The sequence below is a fragment of the Cynara cardunculus genome, unplaced genomic scaffold (genome assembly GCF_001531365.2).
Source record: "Cynara cardunculus var. scolymus isolate 2C unplaced genomic scaffold, CcrdV1 Un_Scaffold_1581, whole genome shotgun sequence".
NCBI lineage: Eukaryota > Viridiplantae > Streptophyta > Magnoliopsida > Asterales > Asteraceae > Cynara > Cynara cardunculus.
Window position 1 is genome coordinate 66,042 of NW_020200802.1, and position 24,184 is coordinate 90,225.

A 24,184-nucleotide genomic window follows, 5' to 3' on the forward strand; every position below is an offset into this window, starting at 1 on the left:
TTAAATAAAATGAAGATAACGCTTATAAAACCTTATGATCATTGTCGATTATATTATTTACATAATACTCTTTATATATATATATATATATATATAATTTAAAAAATAATATATTTACTAAATGACCAAACACATGAGTTTCAATCATTTTTTAGTACAACATAATAAGAAATACAAGATTAACTGAGTCTGTTTAAACAGACATAAGGCAACTAAAAGGTATTACCGTAGCAATTGGAGTTATGGATTTTCAGTTTATGAGGGGTAGGATGAGACTCGTAGTCGGGGAGAAAATTACCCGTTTGATTGAATACGCGAAGTTGAGATCATAAAAGTTAGTTGAGAAATTGTGAAATTGGATTTTACCGACAATGCAGCTCTCGTACTTTGACAGTATATAACTCACAAACTGTAAGTCGGAATAAACTCGTATTTTGCAGTTAGAAAGCCCTTAATATATACTACAACTTTCATGAATGGTCGTAAAGTCATTTATGACTCTAAATGGCTCGAAAAAATGTGTTTTTGGGGTTGTTTGCACTGTATTCGAGATTAATTTGTTGTTTTGTAAAATTCGTATAAAATATATGGATAATCAAAATGAGGTGGATGGATTCATATATCGAAGGTAATATTGATTCTTATTAATTTAATATATAAATGTGATTTATCGACTCATTTAGCTAACTTCAATAATTTTTAAAAAAATCATCGTCATCGAGCAACGCACAATGTCAAACACTAGTTATTAATAATCGGGGATAAAACTGAATGAAAGTGATAAAAAAAACTTCCGTAAATTATTAAAAAAAACTACAACAAACATCATTTAAATAAATTAGTTTATGTTATCTAAACAGACTTTTAAAAAAAACTTAAAAAATAAATTAATTTATAAGATTGTTTATGATTCTTAAGAAGTTGATTTTAAAATCGTTGTACTAAAATAATTATAAATATGTTTGATAATTATTAGAAGGATACTCGCGCAATGCAGCAAGATACATCTTGATTTTAATATTTCATTTTATTCTTTATCTCAGTCGATGTTATAATATGGTCTTATGTGATTTTGAGAAAGCGATAATGTTTTTATTTTTGAATAAAATATAAGTTTGAAGATATCATAAAAATTTGACAAAAATATATCGATATTAGTATCAAATTAACTATTTAAAATTCCTCATTTTTTGTGTAATTTTTTATAATTTAATTTAGGTATAATAACGAAGTAATTTATATTTGGTTTAATAATATAATTTTCTTATAAAGATAATAATTACTTATTTTGTTAGAACTCGATAATTATTCTTATTATATTTTAGATTTTTTATATTTTAAAATGAGATGTTTATCCTATRTTTGATTATATTTATCCGCAGTTAGTTATACGAATTCAAATATCGAGCTTTAATAAGTTGTACTTATGCATAACTTACTTGTAATCTTGAATTTTAAGTAATATGCATCAATATACAGTACTTTATGCATCACAAAAATATATCGATATTCGTATCAAATTAACTATTTAAAATTCCTCATTTTTTGTGTAAATTTTTAATTATAATTTAATTTAGGTACAATTTAGATCTGTCATGTGTGGATTTTGGATTCTGGATGCTCTAAACACATGACAGGCTATAAACAGTTCCTGACCAACTTCAAAGAAAAACATAGTGGCACTGTTAATTTTGGAAACAATCAAAAGAGATATGTAAAAGGTTATGGGATGCTGACCCATGCAACTGTCACCATCATAAGAATATTGTATCTTGAAGGGTTAAAACATAGCCTCTTCAGCATCAGCCAATTATGTGACAAACTCTATGAAGTTCATTTTCATATTGATGGGTGCACTGTTAAAGATCTATGTGGAGTCCAAGTGATAGCTGCCACGAGAGATGCTAATCTGTGCTCTGCACACTTCCCAAGTCTGAAAAACTCTCAAGCTATATGTTTGGCCTCCACAACTGTCAAGGAAGAAAGATGGATATGACATAGAAGGCTTTCTTACCTAAACTTCAAAGCCATTGATCAGTTGGTTAGAAAGACCTAGTTAAAGGACTGCCATCCATTAAATTTGAAAAACTCTCTCTCTCTGCCCAGCTAGTGAAATGGGAAAGATGAAGAAAAATCTACTAAAATTAAAGTTGAATCATCATGTAAATCTCCTCTTGAGATGTTACATATGGATCTTTGTGGACCAATGAGAGTAGAGAGTATTAATGGAAAGAAGTATATTCTAGTGATGGTTGATGAATACTCTAGATATACATGGGTGGAGTTTGTAAAGCAATATTTTGATGTTCCACAAATCATAATAGCATTCATCAAAAGGATACAAGTTTTCTTGCAACTCCTCGTGAAAAAGGTAAGGAGTGACAATCGCACAAAATTCAAGAATGAAGTTCTTCAGAGTTTCATGTCTTTGGGGGGAATATCTCACAACTTTTCTGTTGTTAGAACTCCTCAACATAATGGGGTTGTAGAAAGAAAGAACAGAACTCTAGTTGAAGCTGCAAGGACCATGCTTGCCCATGCTAATCTTCCTATGTTCTTATAGGCTGAAGACATTTCAACAACATGTTTCACATAGAATAGACTAGTTGTCAACAAGAGGTTTTCTAAAACTCCTTATGAAATTATCAATAAGTGAAAACCTAACATCAAATTTCTTCATGTGTTGGGTTGTAGATGTTATGTACTAAATGACAGAACTAATCTGGGAAAGTTTGACAAGAAAGCTTTTGAGGGCATCTTTGTTGGATATTTACTTGCCTCAAAAGCCTTCAGAGTTTATGTCAAAACTTCCAGAGTTATTGAAGTTGAACAGACTTCTGAATACATCAGTTCATGAATCAATCTTCAAGAGAATGATTCTTCAAAGACTAAGGATTCTAACTATAATCTACAAATTCAAAGTTATATCTACTTTTTAAAGAATTGTTTGATATTTCTCTGGATATTTTTGCAGATTTTCAAAATCCAATTACGTCTAGGGAGGTTGTTACAGAAAAAAGTTCAGAACAACCCACATCAAACATATGCATATCAGGACCCATAAAGACTGCCGAGTCTTCCTCAAATGAGCTAAATTCATCTATCTCTGAAACCCCTACGCCTAACTCTGAACCAACCTGTTCAGAGTTACAATCTTCAAATATACCTGCAGTTGAGGGGGAGCAACAAAGTAGAGAAAGTCCTGCAATAATTGATGAGAATGACTGCTAGAACAAACAAGAAACAACTCATTCCCTTCCCGATTCACACATATAGACCAAAGATCACCCTCTACATCAAGTGATTGGAGAAGTGTCTGAAGGAGTACAAATAAGATCGGCCACAACTAATGAGTGTTTGTTTATCAATTTCCTTAGTACAATTGAACCTAAAAAAGGCATCTGAGACATTATAAGACCCTGATTGGGTTCTTGCTATGCAAGATGAGCTTAACCAATTTGAAAGAAACCAAGTCTGGAGACTCATCCCAAGGCCAAAGGGTAAATCTATAATTGGCACCAAACGGGTTTTCACAAATAAAAAAGGATGAAAATGGAGTTGTAATTAAATACAAGGCAAGGCTAGTAGGTAAAGGCTATTTCTAACAAGAAGGCATAGATTTTGATGAAACCTTTGCCCCTGTGGCAAGGATAAAGGCTATTAGAATCTTCTTAGCCTTTGCTATAGATAAAAACTTCAAAGTTTACCAAATGGATGTCAAAAGTGCATTCTTAATTGGAGTTTTAAATGAAGAAGTGTATGAACACCAACTAGAGGGCTTTGAGGATCCTAAGCACCCAAATCATATCTATGTCTGGATAAAGCCTTGTATGGACTTAAGCAAGCTCCCGGAGCTTGGTATGAAACTCTGTCTGAATTCCTTCTCAAATCTGGTTTCAAAAAGAGTTCAATTGATACTACTTTATTTATAAAGAAACAAGGTGATGATTTAATCTTAATACAAATCTATGTGGCTGATATTATTTTTGGGTGTACTAATCCTAAGTTTTGTAGAAACTTACAGACATAATGCAGGTTAAGTTTGAGATGAGTATAACGAGTGATTTAAAATTTTTCTTAGGACTTCAAATTAAACAATCACCCACAGGAATATTCATTAGTCAGACTAAGTATGTAAATGAAATCTTAAAGAAATTCAATATGTCTGATTGTGCTACAGACTTAAGTGGAAAGTCCGTAGATCAAAAATTGTACACAGGAATGATTGGATCTTCAATATATCTCACTACAAGTAGACCTGATATAATGTTTGCCACTTGCTTCTGTGCAAGATATCAAGTCAATCCAAAAGAACCCCACCTCATGGATGTTAAGAGAATCTTAAAATACCTAAAAGGCACACCTACATTGGGACTTTGGTATCCCAAAGATTCTGGGTTCGATCTAACTAGTTTCACAGATGCAGATTATGGTGGCTATAGGCTAACACAAAAAAAGTACTTTAGGCTCGTGCCAGTTTTTGGGTGACAAACTGGTGAGTTGGACATCTAAGAAGCAGAATTGTGTCTCAACATCCACTACAGAGGCTGAATATGTGGCTGCTGCAAGCTATTGCTCACAAGTTCTATAGATGAAAACACAACTCAAAGACTATGAGTACACAAAATTCCAATGTATTGTGACTCAAGAAGTGCCATAGCCACCACTGCTAATCATGTGCAACACTCTAAGACTAAGCACATAGGCATAAGGTACCATTTCATTAAAGATCATGTTGAAAAAGAAAACATTGAAATGTATGTTGTCAATACAGACTTACAACTTGCTGACCTTTTCACTAAGGCACTTGATGAGAAGAGATTCAGTTTTCTAGTAAGCAAGTTGGGAATGTTAAATCCGAGTTAATAAACCTTTCAGACTAAGCAAATACAACTTAGAATCCTTAGGTTCAGAATTTTCAACTTTCGCATTTCAGATTTCTTTCAAACTATGAAATTCCCTAGTTCAGACTTCTGATACTTATAATTCCTAGATTCAAAACTCTAAACATTCACATTCCAGAACTTCGAAATACTCTCGTCCAGACTTCTACCTTAGAATCCCTAGATTCTGAACCCTTTTCTATCGCATTTTAGATTTGTCTTTCAAATTCTGAAATTCCCTAGTTCAGACTTCTAACACTTGGAATTCTTAGTTGTAGAACTCTTAACTACTGTAATTCAAAATTATTCTTAAAACTCTGAAGTACCTTTGTTCAGACTTCCCTTAGCTAAAATTTGTACAACTTAGAATTCTTAACTGTTGTTTTTCAGAATTATTCTATAACTCTGTAAAGGTTTGGTTCAAACCTCTGAGAGTTGAATTCATGCTAAGTTAAAAAGTCTGAAGTGAAACATTTCAGAGATATACTAAAACTCTAGAATTTGGAAATTCAGACTTCTAAAAATGTTGCTTTTAGCTAAGTACCTATACTTTCCAGATCTCTGAATATGAAATATTCAGAGTTATCCACAAGTTTGAGAAAGTGAACTTCAAATTTACTTCTAATCTAAGACATACACATAAATATTCCTTTAAGTAAACTAATCTTGAAATGAACAACCTGTCTACTGTCAAGGGGGAGCAAATAACTTGATAAAGTTCATCATTCTTCATCTCTGAATTTCAAAAATCTGGATGATGCTTAAACTTAATTTTAAGACAATTATGGATTTCTCAAGTCTGAATAAGTAATTTCAGAATTACTTTGATCCTTAAATCACATGAAAGATGAACAACTTTCATGGTGATAAAATTTGTTTTAAATGTTCAAACCACCTCAAAAATTCAAAACGTTTTCATGATTTCAAGAGGTTGGATTTTCAAGACTTTGGTCTAAGTTCCTCACTCTGAACTTTCTAACTTTGAAAGTGGCTAATTCACAGTTAAATACTTGTATACATTATTTCATTGAGCTTACATGCAAAATTCTTAGACGGGACTGAGTGCTTATCAGATAAACATTTATGGACTATTATAACCGATAGCCCTACCCAAGAGGACAACCATACTTAGTGAGCTTAAATGAACATGGGTATGTGTGCTGAGCTGAAAATATAAATGAGAGGGGTAGTTGAAGTGAGCTTAAAATAATTAAAATGAGAGTTGTGTCTAGGATTAAAAGAACATCAAAATCATGATCCATCGACTATAATACGGGCAAACCTCACAATCTATTTAGTTCTCAATTCTTTTAAGACTAATATTGAAAAAGGCAAAGCCCATGCTAACTCTTGTTTAAAATCCTAGCAACTACTTATTTATCTCTCAAAACATAAGTGTTTTATTAACACTTGGGTTACGCAACTCATAATCTATTGGTTTCTCATTTGGAGAATATTGATATTGAAAAAGAAGGATATATGTCCCTCCATTCAAGTCTCTTTGATCATAATCGAGTATGATAAATTTGTGTAGTCCACACTTTTATCAATTTGAGCTTATATTGAAGCATGTGTTACTTTATCTTTTCTACACTGCACAAATTTTATAGAATATCTGTTATTCTATCTTAACATTCATAGATATGATTTTCAAGCTATTAATGATTGAATGAAATTCCTAGTGAGATGAACGTAAAAAAGTCTCATATATAATGTACATTCATCATAATGAATATATTTGTTGTATTCACATGCCAATCTTTTTATAAAAAATTGAAAACAGTTTCATAAGTTGAAAATTATCACTTTCCCAATATAATGATCTAAAAAGATTAAATAAGCAGTTTTGGTGGATAATACTCCTACATTGACACATATTATTTCATTTAAATGAGTTTTGACAAATTAACACATTATTTTGTTAAGATGAATTGAGCTTATAGAGAAGGAAATGTAAACAAAGAGAAGTAAGGAGTTGTAGAATACTGCAATTTGATGCATCAACCGATACAGTCATACCTATATGCAAAGAAAGATAAGTCCAGTACCATGCTTGGATTTGTACTTATTATTGATACGATAAAGGTACCGCCAGTGAGTATTTGACTGCATTTCGAAAGAAGGTCATTCAATCCAATAGTGTGCTGTTAAAAACTATAGTTGCAATAACCTCATGTTATGCTGTAGCAAGGTTCTATTGCACTTGCGCAGAAATCTCAACCACATCTTTCACTCATGCTTTCTTTTATTAGTGTTATATCTCTTTTAGTTGTTAAAAATCTCACAAAAACAATTGCTTCAAATTCACCATCTGAAATCCTATTTTGAGATTGTTTTCTCTTACCTTTTGATTCATTGTCCTCACGGGACAATATTTGGTAAACACTTACCATTAATGAGCTATGTATATTTGCATGATTTGCTAGTTATTGTGACATTTCCTGAGTGATACTTTTCTTCGATCAATATGTCTATTTTTTCTTTTCCCGAGAATAATCAACTGTATTTTCATTATTTTCATCAAAATAAAACTAGAAAAATGTATGAATCACAATAATGTCTTATAATAGTAATTGATATATGTAATTTTGGGAAGAAATCTATTCATAAAAAAATAATTTCCATTTTTAAAACAAATAAAAGTGAATATTTTAAATGTAATTATGAATTAAATATTTTGTTGGTAAATTAGGCGACAAATCAAACTTTTATTTCCAATAGAGGAACAATTACCACGAAAATAGATAAAGAAATCCAATTTGCCGCTTAGAATATTTCCACACTCTCTCCCCCTTCAAATTCCAGTCAACGATTTTCTTGACGGAATTTGTGATTTCTTTTTTATCTTTCCATGAATCTGAAATCTTCAAACTTCTCCATACTCTCCTCCGATTTCACTGTCACCACAAGAAGACTGGACTCCACCCTTTACTAGCCTTTCTCCGCCCTCTACTCAGCCGGAGACCAAGTAAGTACAGTCGGAGGAAAGCTCTCTCTTTTTGTTTCCATCGTAATTTCAAGAAAATTGATTAGATTTGGACTCCTTAAGTTTCAAATGATCAGTAAGTTTGTATGATGTTTGATTGATTATATGAATTTGATTCTAATGTTTGTTTACAGGGTAACCCGTCAAAATCTTGATTGTTGACATTTTAAAACCCTAATTTTGGGAAATGGTTTGGTTAATTTGAAACCCTAGTTTTCTTAGAAATTGGGTTTTGTGATACGTGGCATTGTAATTAACTTTATGGTGTTTTTCTTTTACCATTTTAATAGACGTTGTAAGATGTATTGTATTTCTTCTGTTTAAATAAGAACACACTTTGATATTTGAGGGGGAAACCTTGTAATGAAATGGGTAAAATTTCACAGATTTGTTGCTATTTGTCTGGATACATTTTTTTATTTGAGTACTTGTATAAAGTGTAATGCAGTTTTTTAATCTTCTGTAGTTTACAATTTAGAATCCCTTATCAATTTTAAAGTTGGAATTAACATGTTTGATTCCCAAAGAAATAGTGTTGCATGTTCCACTGCGGTTGTGTGCTTGACTGCCACAACGATGAAACAGAGGCTGCCATTGGTATCTACTTGATAGAGGTTATGTATATTGCAAACATTGTTATCCTATGTTGTTCCAGACAGGGTCCGGCTTCAGAAAATTATCTACCTTTTTGAGTGGATGGAAATATGGAATGTATACCACAACGTATTGGTGCTAATTTGGAATCTTATCAAGAGTTGTACTCATATTTGTGTATAACTTTTCTGTGTTTGTTATCCAGTGTCCTATTTCCACCATTTCATGATGTGTGTTTTTTTGCTGCAGGTGAATAATCTAGATACTCCATGACCGTCGGACTTAACTCAACTGAGCTTACTCTTCTTTACTTATTGTTAGGGATACCTTCCTAAAATAAGAATGATCTCAGTTGTGTAATATCATAGCATGGGTCCTGTTCTGGACCTTAAAGGAAGAAAGGAAACCACAATGGAAGCTTCAGCTAGTGAAGAGCATATTGCTGTTGTGCAAATGCCAAAAGATAAAAACATGAGATCTGAAGGTAATCATGAGGGCAAGTTTGATATGAGAACCGCATTAGGTGAGCAAGACCTGGAAATATGTAAAAAAGAAGAGGTTGAGGTTGAGGTTGAGGTTGACATAATAAACTGTATGACTAATGATGATGAGGGTACTTCGGTTCAACCTCAGTCTGAGGATGCTACTGGCTCTTCAAGTTCCTTTGGGGACACATTCTCTGAGGTTGGGAGTCGTGAATATGGAAGTGATGATGAGGTTATGTCAGGATTACGTGTGGATGCTGCACCAACACGAGGATTTGGTGGATCAGGTGACTTGTTTCCACCGAGGTAATGTCTCTTCAGTCTCGTTATTGATCGAGAAGTTTACTACTTTGTTTTGCTTTCTAGTCAGTATTCACTAATCAGGAATTTAAACCTTTAGGCATAATTGTTTAGCCCAGGCTCTGTGAAATAAGACATCTTTAAGTATATGACTTAAACCTATGTGTTTCATTTTAACCATTTCGGGGTATTATGCTAGCTTTGAATAATTTGTTTTAGAACTTCCATTGAAAAAACAAAAAAATTTCCCTATAAAATGTATCCGGGACGTATTTATTTTGTGTCTTATCTTCACATGACTGCTTTGATCCTCTCTATCTCAGTCTACTTTAACCTACTTTATGGAAGTGGAAAACCCAACCTCAAGAAGGACTCCTCTTGATGGCATGGTCAAAATTAGTTATTTAGACCTTGTAGGCAAGATTCACATGCAGCTTAGAATGTTTTAGGAATCAAAACTGGTTTTTTGTATAGGAGGAAAAATTGGTGTTCTAATATGTTCTATTGCCCTAAACCTCATCTATACCTTTTTTTTCTCAGGCATAGGTGTTAGTTGGTTAAGTGAATGTCATTAGGTCTTCCCTCCTCCATTGATAGTAGTCCTGGCTCAGAAACATGGACAACAGGCATCCAATCTGAGTTGCTAAATCACATGGATTCTATTTTCGACTCTTCATCCTTTTCTGCATTGGATGCATAGATCTCTGTATTGTCCATTATCTATTGGGTGCTAATCTTACCTTAAGTACTAATTCAAAGTGTGGACTTAGATCTGTTGTGTTTTAGGTAAATATTGAATATATTGAGAAGAGATGGGTGCAAATGAATATGTATGTTTGTTAGACTGTAATGCATTTTGATGGCAACAACTTTACCACTTACACGGTTACACCTCCGGGTTTTTGTTTAGAATGAGATGGACTACAAGCTTTTGTTTGCACACTGACAAGGTGTATGGAAATTGTTACACCAGTGGATTTCTCAATTGTCACACATAAGCATTGTGAATTTGTGCATATATATTTTTTCATGAAGTGCCACACTTTTGTCATTTGACTGTCTTGAGATTGCATGGTTTATGATAAAAAAACATTTATATTAGAAGATAATGGGGGCATTGGAGGAAGCAATACTAGTAATTTTTGCTATCGTTTATAAATATTCATAGTGGCTTTTGGTAGAATAGGAAGGCTTCGTGAGTTTGATAGCATATATTTTTAAAGCCATGTGATGGTTGGGTCCTCATTTCGATGGAGGATCATCAAAAGAGTTGAAAGGATGCGTCTAGCTTTATATCTTTTATTTTTTGGTCAGAATGCAAGGTGTCACTGTCATTTAGATACGCACAAGACCATCCACAAGGCTTATGTCTTAAACTAGTTAGGGTGAAAGGACAAAGCAATTAAACCCAATAAAAAAATCTTTTAGCTGAATTAGTGGTCGAAATGTATGTATTTTAGGCTCTAGTAGCCCATAAATATTTTAAGGAATGGCAATCATAAAAAACTATTACTGTATAACACAATATTTAGTCATCTGTTTAGAACTACATTCATATTATGTTCTACTTAATAGGAAAATTTCTGCTAGATAAGATTAAAAGCACCCCCAAAATTATTTTTTGTTGAAACAAATGTTCTTGTTATTCCAAATTGGAAGATAATTATTTTATAGCAAAGTATGGGCTATCTTCAGTGTAGTTACATGGATAAATGTCTTGTATTTTGTGGAATGAAGCTAATATTTTATATTAGCAAGGTGGTTTATATCTAGAAATGATGGCCTTAATTTGCTCATATTTAAAGGTGAAAACGGTATAAAGATTTTATGTCGTCTTATTTTCCTCATTTCTTTCGGGGTTGTCTTCTTTGATGGTTGTACTCTCTAAAACTTAGGATGAGACATTATCATGAAATAGCATGAATGTTCATGGACCTGTTAATCTTGAGTAATGGGGATGATATGGTTCTAACACTGTCCTATCTAAATCATTGATTCGTTGAGACAAATGAGATAATTTTTTTAGCATGTGCAACATTGATTATCTTTTGGTTCGTAAATTAGCTTGTAATTACTATGTAAGCAATGATGTTACATTGTTGTTGTTGGAGTCTTTTTTGGAGAATGTATATGTTATGCACCACGTAGGAGTAAGAAAGAAAGGTACCACAGGAGGTGGAGAATAATTTTTTGGTTAGGGTCTGTTAGGGAAAAGGTAGCAAAGGAATTTTATTAATAATTGGTTATGAGGGTCTAGGGATAAAAAGAGATGTGAGGAGGGGGGAAAGAAGGGGAGAAAAATTGTTTACAACTACCATTTCAGTTTTGCAGAGACTAGTCTCTCAAAAGCTAAATAGCATGTCTAATTCAATCACTGTGGGTACTCTATCTTCCCTTCTTTTGTTGTTGTGTTCACAATTTTTTTGTTTTTATCAAACTAGTATAATAGCCTCAACATTCTGAGCAATAATGGCACCAGGAATTGTATCCCAAAGATTGTAAGTGATAGAGGAAGTGTAATCGGGGTTAGAACCACTTTGATTGATTTATAACATTCCTTGCAACAACAATTCAACAATCAGATTACCCTGATATCCCAAAAGGCTACAAAGATGGCTACAAAGAACTGTTAGTTTTGCTCAATCTTTCGAGATGAACTTCGTGCTTTGCTATTGGAGTCCAACAAATCTTTCGTTGATCTATGACTTGTTAGTAACCCAATCGGGTGAAGAGGGTTGGTGAATACAAGAGGAGGGCTCTACTGGCGATTTCTAAAATTGGACATGCCTATATTTGATGGAGCTAATCTTGATGGTTGGATCTCAAGACAGAGCATTACATCAATTTTTACATGCTAGGGAAAGAAGACACTCAAAGCGGCGATGGTAGCCCTCGAATGAGACACTCTCTTGAGGTACCAATATGGACATCTCAAATGTCCAGTAAAACGGTGGGAGGAATTGAAATCATTGTTGCTCTACTGGTTTCGCCCTTCTCAATTGAGATCTCTACATGAACAACAATTGTCTTTATATAAGGTGGGATTGGTTGTGGATTAGAAGTTTCATCTAACTGCCGACCCCTTTCATTAATGTATTAGAAGAAATGCCGTTGGGCCATTTTATCAACGGGCTGGGGGAAATTTGGGTTGATGTGAGAGTGATTGGACCTTACAGTTTAGACCATGTGGAGTTAGCCACCAATTTGGAGGGGAAGATAAGGATAACCTGAAATAGGAAATTAGAGGGACGTTGTTACTCGTCTTCTTTTGGAGTGAGTAATCAATACTCTAGAGCTTAACCTACACTATATCCCCACCAATCCTCTAAAACCCAACCCAGATTTTATCACAATCGACTATGATATCATGATTGACATCTACCTTATTATCTACTGCCCGAGTAGTTCCAGAACCTACCGCCAGTTGAGAGATATGTTGTCTCTCACAAAGAGCTACAATACAAAAAGAAGAAATTGTTTTCTTTATGATGAAAGGCGGAACATTGGTTACCATTGTTGTCATTGGGAGCCAACTGTATTGCTTACTCAAGAAGAGGATGAGGCATGCGAATACAAAGAGTAGCCGGAAGAAGAGACCATAAAGGACAGGCAACCTTAAATCTGTTGAAATTTCGTATTAGGTGTTACTAACCCAAAAACGTTGAAATGTTGGGAGGCTTATTAAGGCCCGAGGTAGTGGTCATGGTTGACCCAGAACAACCTACAACTTCATCTCATTGCTAGTGTTCGGAGATTGGGTATTCTGGTCACAAAAAACAAGCGGATTTGGAGGCTGGTGAAGGGGTATGTCAAGGGGTCCTCTTGCATCTTCAATAATTGAGGTGTTAGAGGATTTCCTCCCTCTTAGCTTAGGAACTTCGAAAGTCATTCTTGGCATTTTATGGTTAGAAAAATTAGGGAGTTGACCACGAATTGGAAGACACAAGGTAATGAAATTTCTTGTTAATGGGGTAGTCGTGACTCTTCAAGGGGACCTTTCTTTAAATCGATCCCAGTGACCCTAAAGAATATGCTATGCCCCATCATTAAAGAAGGGGGGATATTTGCTACAGTCGAACTAAAACGAATCCCGCATCACAATCGTGTGTCTTTTGTTTCTTTAGAATGTTATTGACACCTATTAATGGGTTTTCGAGTGGCCAAATGGGTTTACCACCACAAAGAGGTAAAGTTTGCTATCAATCTGAAAGATGGGTTGGGCTGATCGGTTAGTGCACACCCATATGCATAGAAAAGAGAGATCTAGAAGCTCATCCAAGACATGATGCAAGTTATTCCGACTCTGGGGTACTACCTTGTTGCACAACCCCGTCTACCTTCCACAAACCAGTGGTCAACCGGAAGTCGTCAACATATACAAAAACATATTTAAGATGCTTCATACTTGGCAATCCTCACAATTAGGTGCAATTGGAAGAGTTTTCGCACAACATTTCGTACCATTCTTCATCCAAATGTACACCTTTTAAAGCCTTATATGGTCAGGACCCTCTGTGCTTACATTTCCTCCGGCGTCTCCTCTATCGAAGACCAGTTGTTAGAGAGGGGTATGATATTGGATGAGCTTAAGGCTCGCCTGTTGCATGCTTAGCAACAAATGAAAGCCACAGCAGGCAAATCCCCCAGGGCCCTCAAATTCGAGGTTGGGGATTAAGTTACCTCAAGTTCCAACCATATCGCCAACAGTCTATTAAGTTACTCTATATGCTATTCTTTTGTTGTTGTGTTCACAAAGTTCCGGTTGTTATCAAAGTGGTATCACAACCTCGATGTCCTAAGCGATAATGGCACTTGGGATTGTATCCCAAAGAGTTATCTAAGATGGCTACAAAGAATCGTAGTTTTGCTCAACCATTTGAGTTGAAGTTCGTGCTTCACAATTGGAGTCCAACAACTCTTTTTGTTGATCCATAACTTGCTGGTAACCTAACCAATACAGGAATCGGGTCAAGAGGGTCGGCAAATACAAGGGGAGGACTCTTCTGGCGATTCCTAAAAATGGACTTTGCCCATATTTGGTGGAGCTAATCCCGATGGTTGGATTCTCAGGCATAGCGTTACTTCAATTTTTACATGCGGAACAAACTTGAAGCGAGCAGTGGTAGCCTCGAATGAGATGCTCTGTTGTGGTACCAGTATGGACATCACAAATGTTCAGTGCAAAGGTGGTGGGGACATAACTCGTTGCTGCCCCATTAGTTTCACCCATCTCAATTGGGATCTCTTCACAAACAACAATTGTTTTTTAAATTAGGTGGGATCGATTGTGGATTATGAACGAAGTTTCATCAAAATGCCAGCCCCTTTGATTAATGTTTTACATAAAATGGCGTCGGGCCCTTTTATCAATGGGCTAAAGGGGAAATTCGGCCCAAGGTTAGAGTGGTTGGACCTTGCAGTTTGGACCATGCAATGGAGTTAACCACCAAATTGGAGAAGATAAGGATAACCTCAAATAGGAAATTAGAGGGATGTTGTTACACATCTTCTTTTGGAGTGGGTAATCGATACGCTAGATCCCAACCTACTTTATATCCCCATCAATCTGCTAAACCCAACCCAAAATTCATCACAATTGACTTTGATATTACGATTAGCATTTACCTTATTATCTACTGCCCTAGTAGGTCTGAAACCTACTGGTAAGCTAGTTGAGAGATACATCACCTCTCAGATATAGAGCTACAACATGAAAGGGAGCGACTATGTTTTCTTTGCGATGAAAGGTGGAACATTGGTTACCATTGTTGTCTTTGGGAGCCCACTGTACTGCTTACCCACTAAGAGGATGTGGCATGTTAATATAAAGAGTCGCCGGAAGAAGAGACCGTAGAGGATGGCCAACCTTAAATCTGCTTAAATTTGGTGTTGGGTGTTACTAACCTAGAAACATTGAAGTGTTGGGAAGCTTATTAGCATCTCCAACAACTGTGTTATAATAGAATTTTGTTGATTTAGTAGAGTTTTATGCTCCAATAGCTATGCTATATTGTATGGTAAAATAGAAAAAAAGAAGAGAGAGAATATGAAGATCTCTAAATTTAGAGAAATCTCAAACTATATATATGAGAGAAATATTATTTTAATTCTTTCCTACCAATAAAAGTTATTGAAAATATATGTTTAGTAGAAATAATATTTTATTAAATATATAGAATATTTTAATAAGATAGTTAATGTAGAATTGCTAGAATAGAGTAGCTGCTGGAGTTGGATGTAATTCTTTTTAGAGATTTTGATTGTTGATACTCTATTTAGAAAAATTATAGCATAGATGTTGCTCATAGGCTTCGAGGTAGTGGTTAAGGTTACACAAAACAACCCATAACTTCATCTCATTGCTAGTGGTCCAGAGATTGGGTATCCCGGTCATAAAAAAACAGGCGGATTTGGAGGCTGGTGTATGGTTAAGGGGTCTTGTTGCATCTTGAAGGAATTGAGGTGTTAGAGGATTTCCTCCCTCTTAGCTTAGGAAATTCGGACATCATTCTTGGCATCCTATGGTTAGAGGAGTTGGAGGCGTTGACCACAAATTGGAAGACAGGCAATGAAATTTCTTGTTAATGGGGTACCCATGACTCTCTGTGGGGACCTTTCTTTAGATCGATCCTAGTGACCCTAAATAATATGCTACGTTTCATCGTCAAAGAAGGTGGGGGATATTTGCTACAGCGGAACCAAAACAATTCCACATCACAGTCGTTTATCTTTTGTTTCTATAGAACGTTATTGGCACCTATTAGTGGGTTTTCGAGTGACCAAATGGGTTTACCACCATGAAGAGGTAAAGAGCTTGCTATTAACCTGATAGATGGTGCTGGGGCTGACCCTGTTAGCGCACACTCATATGCATAGAAAAGAGAGATCGAGAAGCTCATCCAAGACATGATGCAACCATGCAGCCTGGTTCTTCTGTTTAAAAAAAGATGATTCGTGAAGGTTCTGAGTTGACTACCAAGACTTAAATAAGGTTACTATTCTTGACCAATACCTAATTCCACAGATTCCCTTCAACTATCATTTCGGATTGATTATAAAATCGTCATGTGTATTCCTTTGGCATGAATTATTCCGACTCCGGGGTACTACCTTGTTGCGCAATGCCACCTACCGGTGGTCAATCAGAAGTCGTCTACAGATACAGAAACATATTTAAGAAGCTTCCGACATGGCAATTCTCGCAAGTGGGCGCAATGGCTGTCTTGGGCAGAGTTCTGGTACAACATTTTGTACCATTCTTCATCCAAATATACACCTTTTAATGCCTTATATGGTCAGGACCCGTTGCGCTTACATCGCCTTCAGGCCAGTAGTACAGGCGTCTCCTTTATCGAAGACGAGTTGTTAGAAAGGGATATGATATTGGATAAGCTTAAGGCAAGCCTGTTGCATGCTCAGCAACAAATGAAATCCATAGCAGACAAATCCCGCAGGGCCCTCCACTTCGGGGTTGGGGAATAAGCCATAGAAGACTTGGTCACCATGCAACATGCGTTCCCCAACTTTTACCTTGAGGACAAGGTGCTCATTCGGGGGTGGGGTAATGTTATACACCAACCTGTTGTTTCACTTACACCAAGAGAAAGCACAAAACATGAATGGCGAGGAAGGGACCATGGGAGGCGAGGAATAATTTTTCAGTCAGGGTCTGTTAGGAAAAGGGTAGCAAGGGAATTTTGAGCATCTGGGGATAAATAGATGTGAGGACAGGGAAAGAAGGGGAAAAAGAATGTTTGCAGCTACCATTTTGGAGAGACTAGCCTCTTGAAAGGTAGATAGTAATTGTAATTCAATTATGTGGGTACTCTCTCTTCCCTTCTTATGCTGTTATGTTTGCATCTGGGTTCTTATCGCTATGACGTGGCTGTGCTGTCTAAATTTGCATGTTTTAGTTACTACTTTTTTCCATTTAAGTTTCACTGTTGTGTTTTCATCACATAATTTCTCTCATATAATTTATCCCCACTGATCTTACGTTGATGGGTGTGTGTTGGGCCACTTGAACCACTAAACCATATTAAGCAGAAGACAGTTCACTGTCCCCTCAGCTTGAAAACGAATGCCAAAAATTGCTAGACTGCCCTTAACAGATATTAATTGTAGACATGGCCATGGCAAGTTTTGCTTGTGTTAGTCCCATGAAATCTTTTCTTTTTCTTTGATAATAATATCAATATTTTTGCCCAAATATCCAACTTTAAAGTATATTCTTATTGTTTCTCTAGCATCTCAGTCATGCTAACTTGGATTGATTATTTTGTGGCACGTTTTGATGGTGAATTTTCAGGAAGAAAAGGTTGACATCTCATTGGAGGAAGTTTATACAACCTATTATGTGGCGTTGTAAATGGGTTGAACTGCAGATCAAAAAATTCCAGTCTCAGGCCATCAAGTATGACAAACAACTCAAAAAACATTATCAAACTGAACCGGTAAAGCATGGGAACTTTGAGTTGGAAGGTCTTTGTGCAAAGTCGATGCCATTTTCTCATAATTCTCAAAGAGAGAAACCTATGAAGAGGAAGAAAAGGAAAAGACATGAAGAGTCTGACACAGAAGTATACATGGCACAGCATAATTTATTCTCGTATTTTGGTACATACCTCTCTGGTTTTTCTTTTATTTTCCGTGTCTCATTTTAAAAGCCAGCCATGTCGTACATTGCATGGCTGTTATGAGATTGATATCTTTCATGGGCAGCTACTTGCAGGTCTACCATTGGTAATGGTGGTGGAACAATGGATGATGATCAAACTAATCTAGGTAACCAAGAATTTTGCTCTCTACATTATATCTGAGTGCATGAAACCATATATTGCTGTTGGGGAAACAATTTTTTATAGCAATGTTAGTGAAAACCCCATTCGCTCATTTACTAGGAGAAGTTAACGAATGAGATCGTCATTGGGTCAACCATGATCAAATCATTATTAGTCCATCATGTCAAGATTATGTAATAAAATACTCTTTCTAATAATGATGACGTATATATTTAATCAAATACTCAATTAACAAAGCAATTTGGAGAACTTAACAAGATTATAGAAAAGGTTATGCAAATAACTTCCAAACGCAACATAAGAGAACTTAAGTTATAAAGAATATGTCAAAAAAAGGGGTAGGTGACATTTATAGATAACTTCTACGAATAATAGGTCAAAGGGTGAGCAAATAAATGGTCCAACCATGAAATCACCGGTTCTAATGGATTTTAAGGTTTGGGTTTTTTAATTGACTGGGATGGGTTTTTACCTTTTGGTCACTCTGGGAGATAAAAGGAAGGAGAGACTCATGTATTGGAACTACTGTAGAGTCCTTATGATGTGCAGCCTTACATTCAGACAAATGGTTGTTCTATGTTCTATTAGCTAACTTAACTTATATTTTTCTGAAGTACTACAAGTTGCAAATGTGTGTTTTATATTTGTAAATGATCAGTAAATATTTTGTTTTTCTTAGTCAGTCTAGTTAATAAAACTAGAACTAAATGGAGTTAGTTTAGTACTTTCAATTGTGTTCCTTGTCAGCCTTTCAAATCTTTATCATTTATGAGACTCTTTGTCACACTTTTCACAAGTTGGGTCTTCATGGAAATAGCCACTCTACACTTTTGGGTAGAGGTCAGGTCTGCTTACATCTTATGCTCCTCAAGCCCCACCTCTAAATGGGATATACTGGGTTCGTTTCGTTTCATTTACTATGTTATAGCAGAACTCAAACCAGAATTCTTGGTATATCTGTATTACGTTTTGTTGGGTATGTGGACTAAAAGTTCCTGTTTTTTTACCATTTTCCCTTGGCAGCTACTTCCACCGATAAGAATGTCAATAACGAGTTCAGAGTCCCGGATGAATTATTATCTCTTGAATTCAGAGATGATTATTTCTTGGAACAAATGCTTTGGAAGATTGAAGTTGCACAGTCACAAGTCTGTGAAATGAAGACCAGACTCAACACTGTAATGACTGAAAACACAGGAAGGTTTGAAGACTTAAACTTGCTTGAATCTAATAATGCATTGACATGCTCCGTTAGAGAATCTGGTTCTCCGAGAAATAGAGATGGACCATCTGTAGTTGCTGCGATTGCATCTGAGTTAATGAAATATAACACGGGTGACGATTCGGTCAAACCTGAAAATGCAACTTCGAGTCATGGAGAGGAAACTCAGCTTCACGATATAAATGAACAAATGGAACAGCCTCCCGTTGCTTCAAGAAAAAGAGTGAGTGTTTTTGCACTTCAACCCCTCGCCATCCTATATGTTAATTGTTACTCCTGTTGAGAAAAAAATGCAATATTTTCTTTGGTGAAGTTCCAAATCCAAACGACGTCTTTGCAAACCATTAGTGGCGTTGTTTTGGTACACAAGATTTTTTTTTTCCGTCAAATAGTCCAATAATGTCTCCCATAAAACTTTAATCAGCAACCATTAGGTTGGGGAGAATGAAACGAACCTGAATACCGATTAAACCAAATAACCTTGTGACAGTTTTTTTTTTATAATAAATCCATGACCTTTTTTTGACAGATTTAGAGACATTCTTCTGTTAGGCTAGACGTTCTTAAATCTGTGAGAGGGTCATGGAAGGTTATTCTCCTAAAAAAGACACACACTTGTTGGGGGTCTACACGATTTTAAGCATTTAACCGATTGTCAAACACTTTCATCAAACTATATCCAAAATTTTGTTTATCTAGTCATTGTTGAAAAATGGATGTAAATAGTGTAAACAAATAACATTTATTCGGATCGATGTTTTTGTATATGCAGAGTACGGATGGTATATTGATATACAACCGCAGGGCAAAGAAACCTCAAACGGATTCTGGGGCTGTAAAGATCCATCCTATCGAGAAGCTCCAGCAACCTAAGGAGAAAGCCGACAACGCAGGTCCGATTTCAGTTTCTGAAGACTCTAGCCAGAATGAACAACCGGCTCCAAAACTGCGATCTGTTTCCAAATTAACCGCCCCAAATAACAAGAAAAAAAGAGCAGCTAGAGCACGACGTAAGGGTGGTTCAAGCCTATGGAGCCGCAGAACCTCAGGTTAGGCTTTGACATCATCTTGTACATCCCCTAACCAGTTTTCCCCCATCATCTTATTTTTCTTTTTCCTCTTTTTTTTTTTTTGTGAATAAAAAAGGTTTGATAACTTGATATATCATGCTGGAAGACATGGATTTGCGTAGTCTCTCTTTCGAATACCAGTTTTGGAGGTATATGTATATGTCTTTTTAGTAGATCAAATGGGTTTGCAATGGTTTTGCTTAATTTGAACTGGCATAGATTGACCTTCATTCATCTGTTTATATGAACCTTCTCTCTCTTTACAATAAGTAATTTTATCTTGAAAAACAAATTTGTTGCAATTTTAAATACGCGAACAGTGCCTGTATACGAACAATAAACCTTTCGTTGCGGGTTCATGACGCCACATTTTGCAAGAACATACGTTTGGAGAGCTTAGCGGATATGAGAGCCAAAATCGTCGCTGATGGCACAAAAATGACATCTGGAATGACTTTAATCGCATTCAACTGCGGCAAGCTTTCACACGCCCTCTTTGCCGCCATGGCTGCCGGCGGCGTCACTAGTCCAGTAATGAAAGTAGAGTCATCAAACATGCTTAGACTTACACTTGCCTTCATGAAATCAATGAACACCTTCTTCCTTTCCGACTCCTTCGCGCCTTCCCATTTCTCGAAACATTCCTGCATTGCAGATGTGCCGATTAGGACGATGGATATCTAATACCCGAGGCTAGAACCCGTTATCAATATCGTGGTTAGATGAATACGCATATTTAGAAGAGAAAGCGTGTGACCTCGACTTTAGTCTGTGGTGGAACGTCGTAATGTTTGCCGGGCAACGCTGCGTTGATGGTGCTGCATTTAAAGGGACATCGTATTCAAGTTCCTTTCGGAAGATGCAAGCAGAGGCACATCCAGAAGAAGTTCCAAGTGTGACACAAATTTATAATCAACATAATATCAAATAAATAAAAATTAGTTATAAAAATACAACTTGATTAAAATATACAATTGGTTTTTTGCAACAACTGAATGGTGTTCTTTTTTTTTCTTCATTAACCTGGATATCCAACTCGTTATGCGAGTCGACTAATCTCAGGGCAACCACCTGCTTTGCAGATAGCCCGGAGTCACCGTATTTGAATCTCCGTGGCTACAAGGGGATTTTTATTTCTCCTTGGATTTGAACTGAGACCTCCAGGTACTTTTGACCTTTGAAGTTAAGTTCAAACCAATCAGACACTACCCTTGTGGTTGAATGGTGTTCCTTTTCACTGTCACCAGAAAACGAAAAAGAGCCAGCGGTATCGAATTTACAACCTATGATGCCAACGACATTAATTAGCAGTACGTGACGATCACCACTTTTTGTTAACTTAGGGATTGTTTGTTTACCTCTTAATAGTTCCATTAAGATGCAATCTTTGAATCGTTAAAAGGTAAATCTTGTTTGACAAAAAAAAGTCTGCCACTTAATGGTTCTAAAACCCTATTGAATGATTTTGTATCTTGGGCCTCCCTTAACCATATAAGAGCCCTAATTTCATTGTAAACAATTATCAAACAATTATATTTCATTTTGCACTATATCATGAGAGCCTCTTAATCATTCTGACCACTTAGGAAAACATTCAGTAACTGCCAAACAGCCTCTTAGGAAAACACACATCAAATTAAAATTAAAGTGAATGTAGCTTTAAGATCCCTATTTTTTCGGTTGTGTCGGGATGAGGGGGAAATTGTTATGGAAAGTGTTAGAATTCTTACTTGAACATGTCGAGAAGGGCGAGATGGAAGTCATCGAAGCCGTTGATCTCTTTCTCCATGAATTTACTGTGGAGAGTTCCCAACACCAGATTCAACATCTGAGCTGTGGGCAAACCTGCAAAAAATCCTCCATAAAATTATATATAATTTTGATGAAATAAAATTAGAAGAAGCTCAAATAAATGTATACTTTTGGTCATGTAGTTGGTTAGGAAACCCATTGAGGGAAATGGAATACCCATTTTTATTATTGTTGTTATTGTGGTAATAATACGAAGAATATGATTTCGATTTGATTATATATATGTATATATATGTATATATATATATGTATATATATATATATATATGTATGTATGGAAGTGGGAATAACTTCCGAGGTTTACAAAGCTAAATAAGCAAGGTATCAAAACCCCCTATCCTATTCTTGCCTTGTGCTTACTGTTGACCGTCGATTTGACAAACATAATATGTCTAGTTCAAATATACCAAGTTTATTGTGTAAACTTTGTTAATCATTTTTAACCAATGACAATTCATTTTATATATAGGTTTCTATCCATCTTAGAATTAAATAACAAGGGTAAATATGTAATTTCCTTTTTTATGTAACTATTATATTATTAACTGGGAGTTACAAAATCATAAAATCTCATGATTTTTGTTAACTTATTATTGAATATCCAATTATGTGAACATCAAAATGTGTATAATCGTATGCGTTCATGTTGTGATCATATATGTTCTCGATAAGACCATATGTGTTCGTACCTGTTCAAATGGGTCGTTCATCATCTTGCATATGGTTATATAATTGACACAGGTTTCACATGTGTTCATAACTGATGAAAAGATTTTGTATATGTCGATTTGTATTCATAATGAAAGAACTATTGTTCACAAGCTGTTCATATTGTGTTCATATGTAGACTAACTGCATTTTTCAACAGTGACTGGCTCTTGAATGTATTCATAATGAAGGAACTATTGTTAATGAGCTGTTCATATTGTGTTCATAACTATTTCTTTATTTCTTATCTTTCATGTAACATCTATTCTTATTGTGTTCATAATTGTTCATGTTGTGTTCATACTTGTTCCAAGATGCTTCAAGACACTTTGGTAACTATATTTACTGTTTTGGTAACTGATGGTATCAAAAGCATATGACATTTTACATAAATACCTTTTTCCATTTAGTTTACATATGTTTGTGAAATTGTAAATTTAATAAATTAAAATTTTAATGTGATTAATCACAAACGTTTATTGTAAGAATCAATGACCAAGATTGGTTAACAAAGTTAACACAATAAAATTGGTTAATATTTAATATATATATATATATATATATATATAGAGAGAGAGAGAGAGAGAGAGAGACACGTTCAAATGAAAACTGTGCAATTCTTAGAAACCGTGTAAACTAATTTCGACCAATAGAAAATTTTCATTTTTTTCTAATTAAATTTAATTATTAAGGATATATTGGTCATTTGCATTGTTTTCTATTAAATATGGAAGTTATTAATAGTCTTAATTAAGATAACATAATAAGGAAAATTTTATAAATGATAACATTTAAATACTTAGTTAAATTATAATATTAAAAATTGGATTTTGTTATATTGTGTCTCGGTTTATTATTGCCAAGATTCATGAAAATCGTAAGTTATTAGATTAATAAATCAATGAAATCAGTAATAGAAAAAAATATATATATTCATAAAACCAGTTTCATACATGGTGAAATTGGTGCATGGAGTAAGTGAAAAAATGATTATGAAATGGGTGCATGATGAAACCGGTTTCATACATAGTGAAATTAGTGAATGGAGTAAGTGAAAATGATGATGAAATGGGTGCATGATGAATGGATACAATATAAAATGGGTGCATGATGATATGGGTGCGTGAACAATCTCATTGGACAAGTGAAACATGGTGCATGATGAATAGGATAAGGAATTTACTATAATAGGGTGCATGATGAATATGGTGCATGATGAATATGTGGTTGGGTTTACCATTTTGCCCTTCTCGTCATTATAAAATAAAAATTTTAATATATTTTTTCTAATTTCCTAAAATAAACTAAACTAATCTTGACCAG

At 35.1% G+C, this 24,184-nt stretch overlaps 2 protein-coding genes across 5 annotated transcripts; one reads left to right on the top strand and one right to left on the bottom strand.

Annotated features, from left to right (window-relative positions):
* Positions 1-7,713: 7,713 nt before the first annotated feature.
* On the top strand, positions 7,714-20,545 carry LOC112502557. Of its 4 annotated transcripts, none has more exons than XM_025106508.1 (7): positions 7,714-7,851; positions 8,713-8,986; positions 9,191-9,254; positions 17,557-17,864; positions 17,970-18,032; positions 19,073-19,494; positions 20,044-20,545. In XM_025106508.1, the coding sequence occupies exons 2-7, from the start codon at positions 8,833-8,835 to the stop codon at positions 20,323-20,325; spliced, it is 1,293 nt and encodes a 430-aa protein (XP_024962276.1). In that variant the 5' UTR covers positions 7,714-7,851; positions 8,713-8,832; the 3' UTR covers positions 20,326-20,545. The 4 variants fall into 4 exon arrangements, with proteins under 4 accessions (XP_024962276.1, XP_024962277.1, XP_024962273.1 ...); XM_025106509.1 differs by having other exon boundaries at positions 8,713-8,947; XM_025106505.1 differs by having other exon boundaries at positions 8,713-9,254.
* On the bottom strand, positions 20,546-22,306 carry LOC112502558. The gene is made up of 4 exons (XM_025106510.1): positions 22,262-22,306; positions 22,072-22,186; positions 21,099-21,159; positions 20,546-20,985 (listed from the first exon to the last, which is right to left on the bottom strand). The coding sequence occupies exons 1-4, from the start codon at positions 22,290-22,292 to the stop codon at positions 20,698-20,700; spliced, it is 495 nt and encodes a 164-aa protein (XP_024962278.1). The 5' UTR covers positions 22,293-22,306; the 3' UTR covers positions 20,546-20,697.
* Positions 22,307-24,184: the final 1,878 nt, after the last annotated feature.

Coding starts and splice junctions, on each gene's coding strand:
- LOC112502557 (XM_025106506.1), top strand. CDS start 8,833: ATGGGTCCTGTTCTGGACCTTAAAGGAAGAAAGGAAACCACAATGGAA. Junction 9,255..17,556: donor GGTGACTTGTTTCCACCGAG/GTAATGTCTCTT, acceptor GTGAATTTTCAG/GAAGAAAAGGTTGACATCTC. Junction 17,865..17,969: donor TAATTTATTCTCGTATTTTG/GTACATACCTCT, acceptor TTTCATGGGCAG/CTACTTGCAGGTCTACCATT.
- LOC112502558 (XM_025106510.1), bottom strand. CDS start 22,292: ATGGGTTTCCTAACCAACTACATGACCAAAA. Junction 22,187..22,261: donor AACCAACTACATGACCAAAA/GTATACATTTAT, acceptor GATTTTTTGCAG/GTTTGCCCACAGCTCAGATG. Junction 20,986..21,098: donor CACCACAGACTAAAGTCGAG/GTCACACGCTTT, acceptor TCTGCAATGCAG/GAATGTTTCGAGAAATGGGA.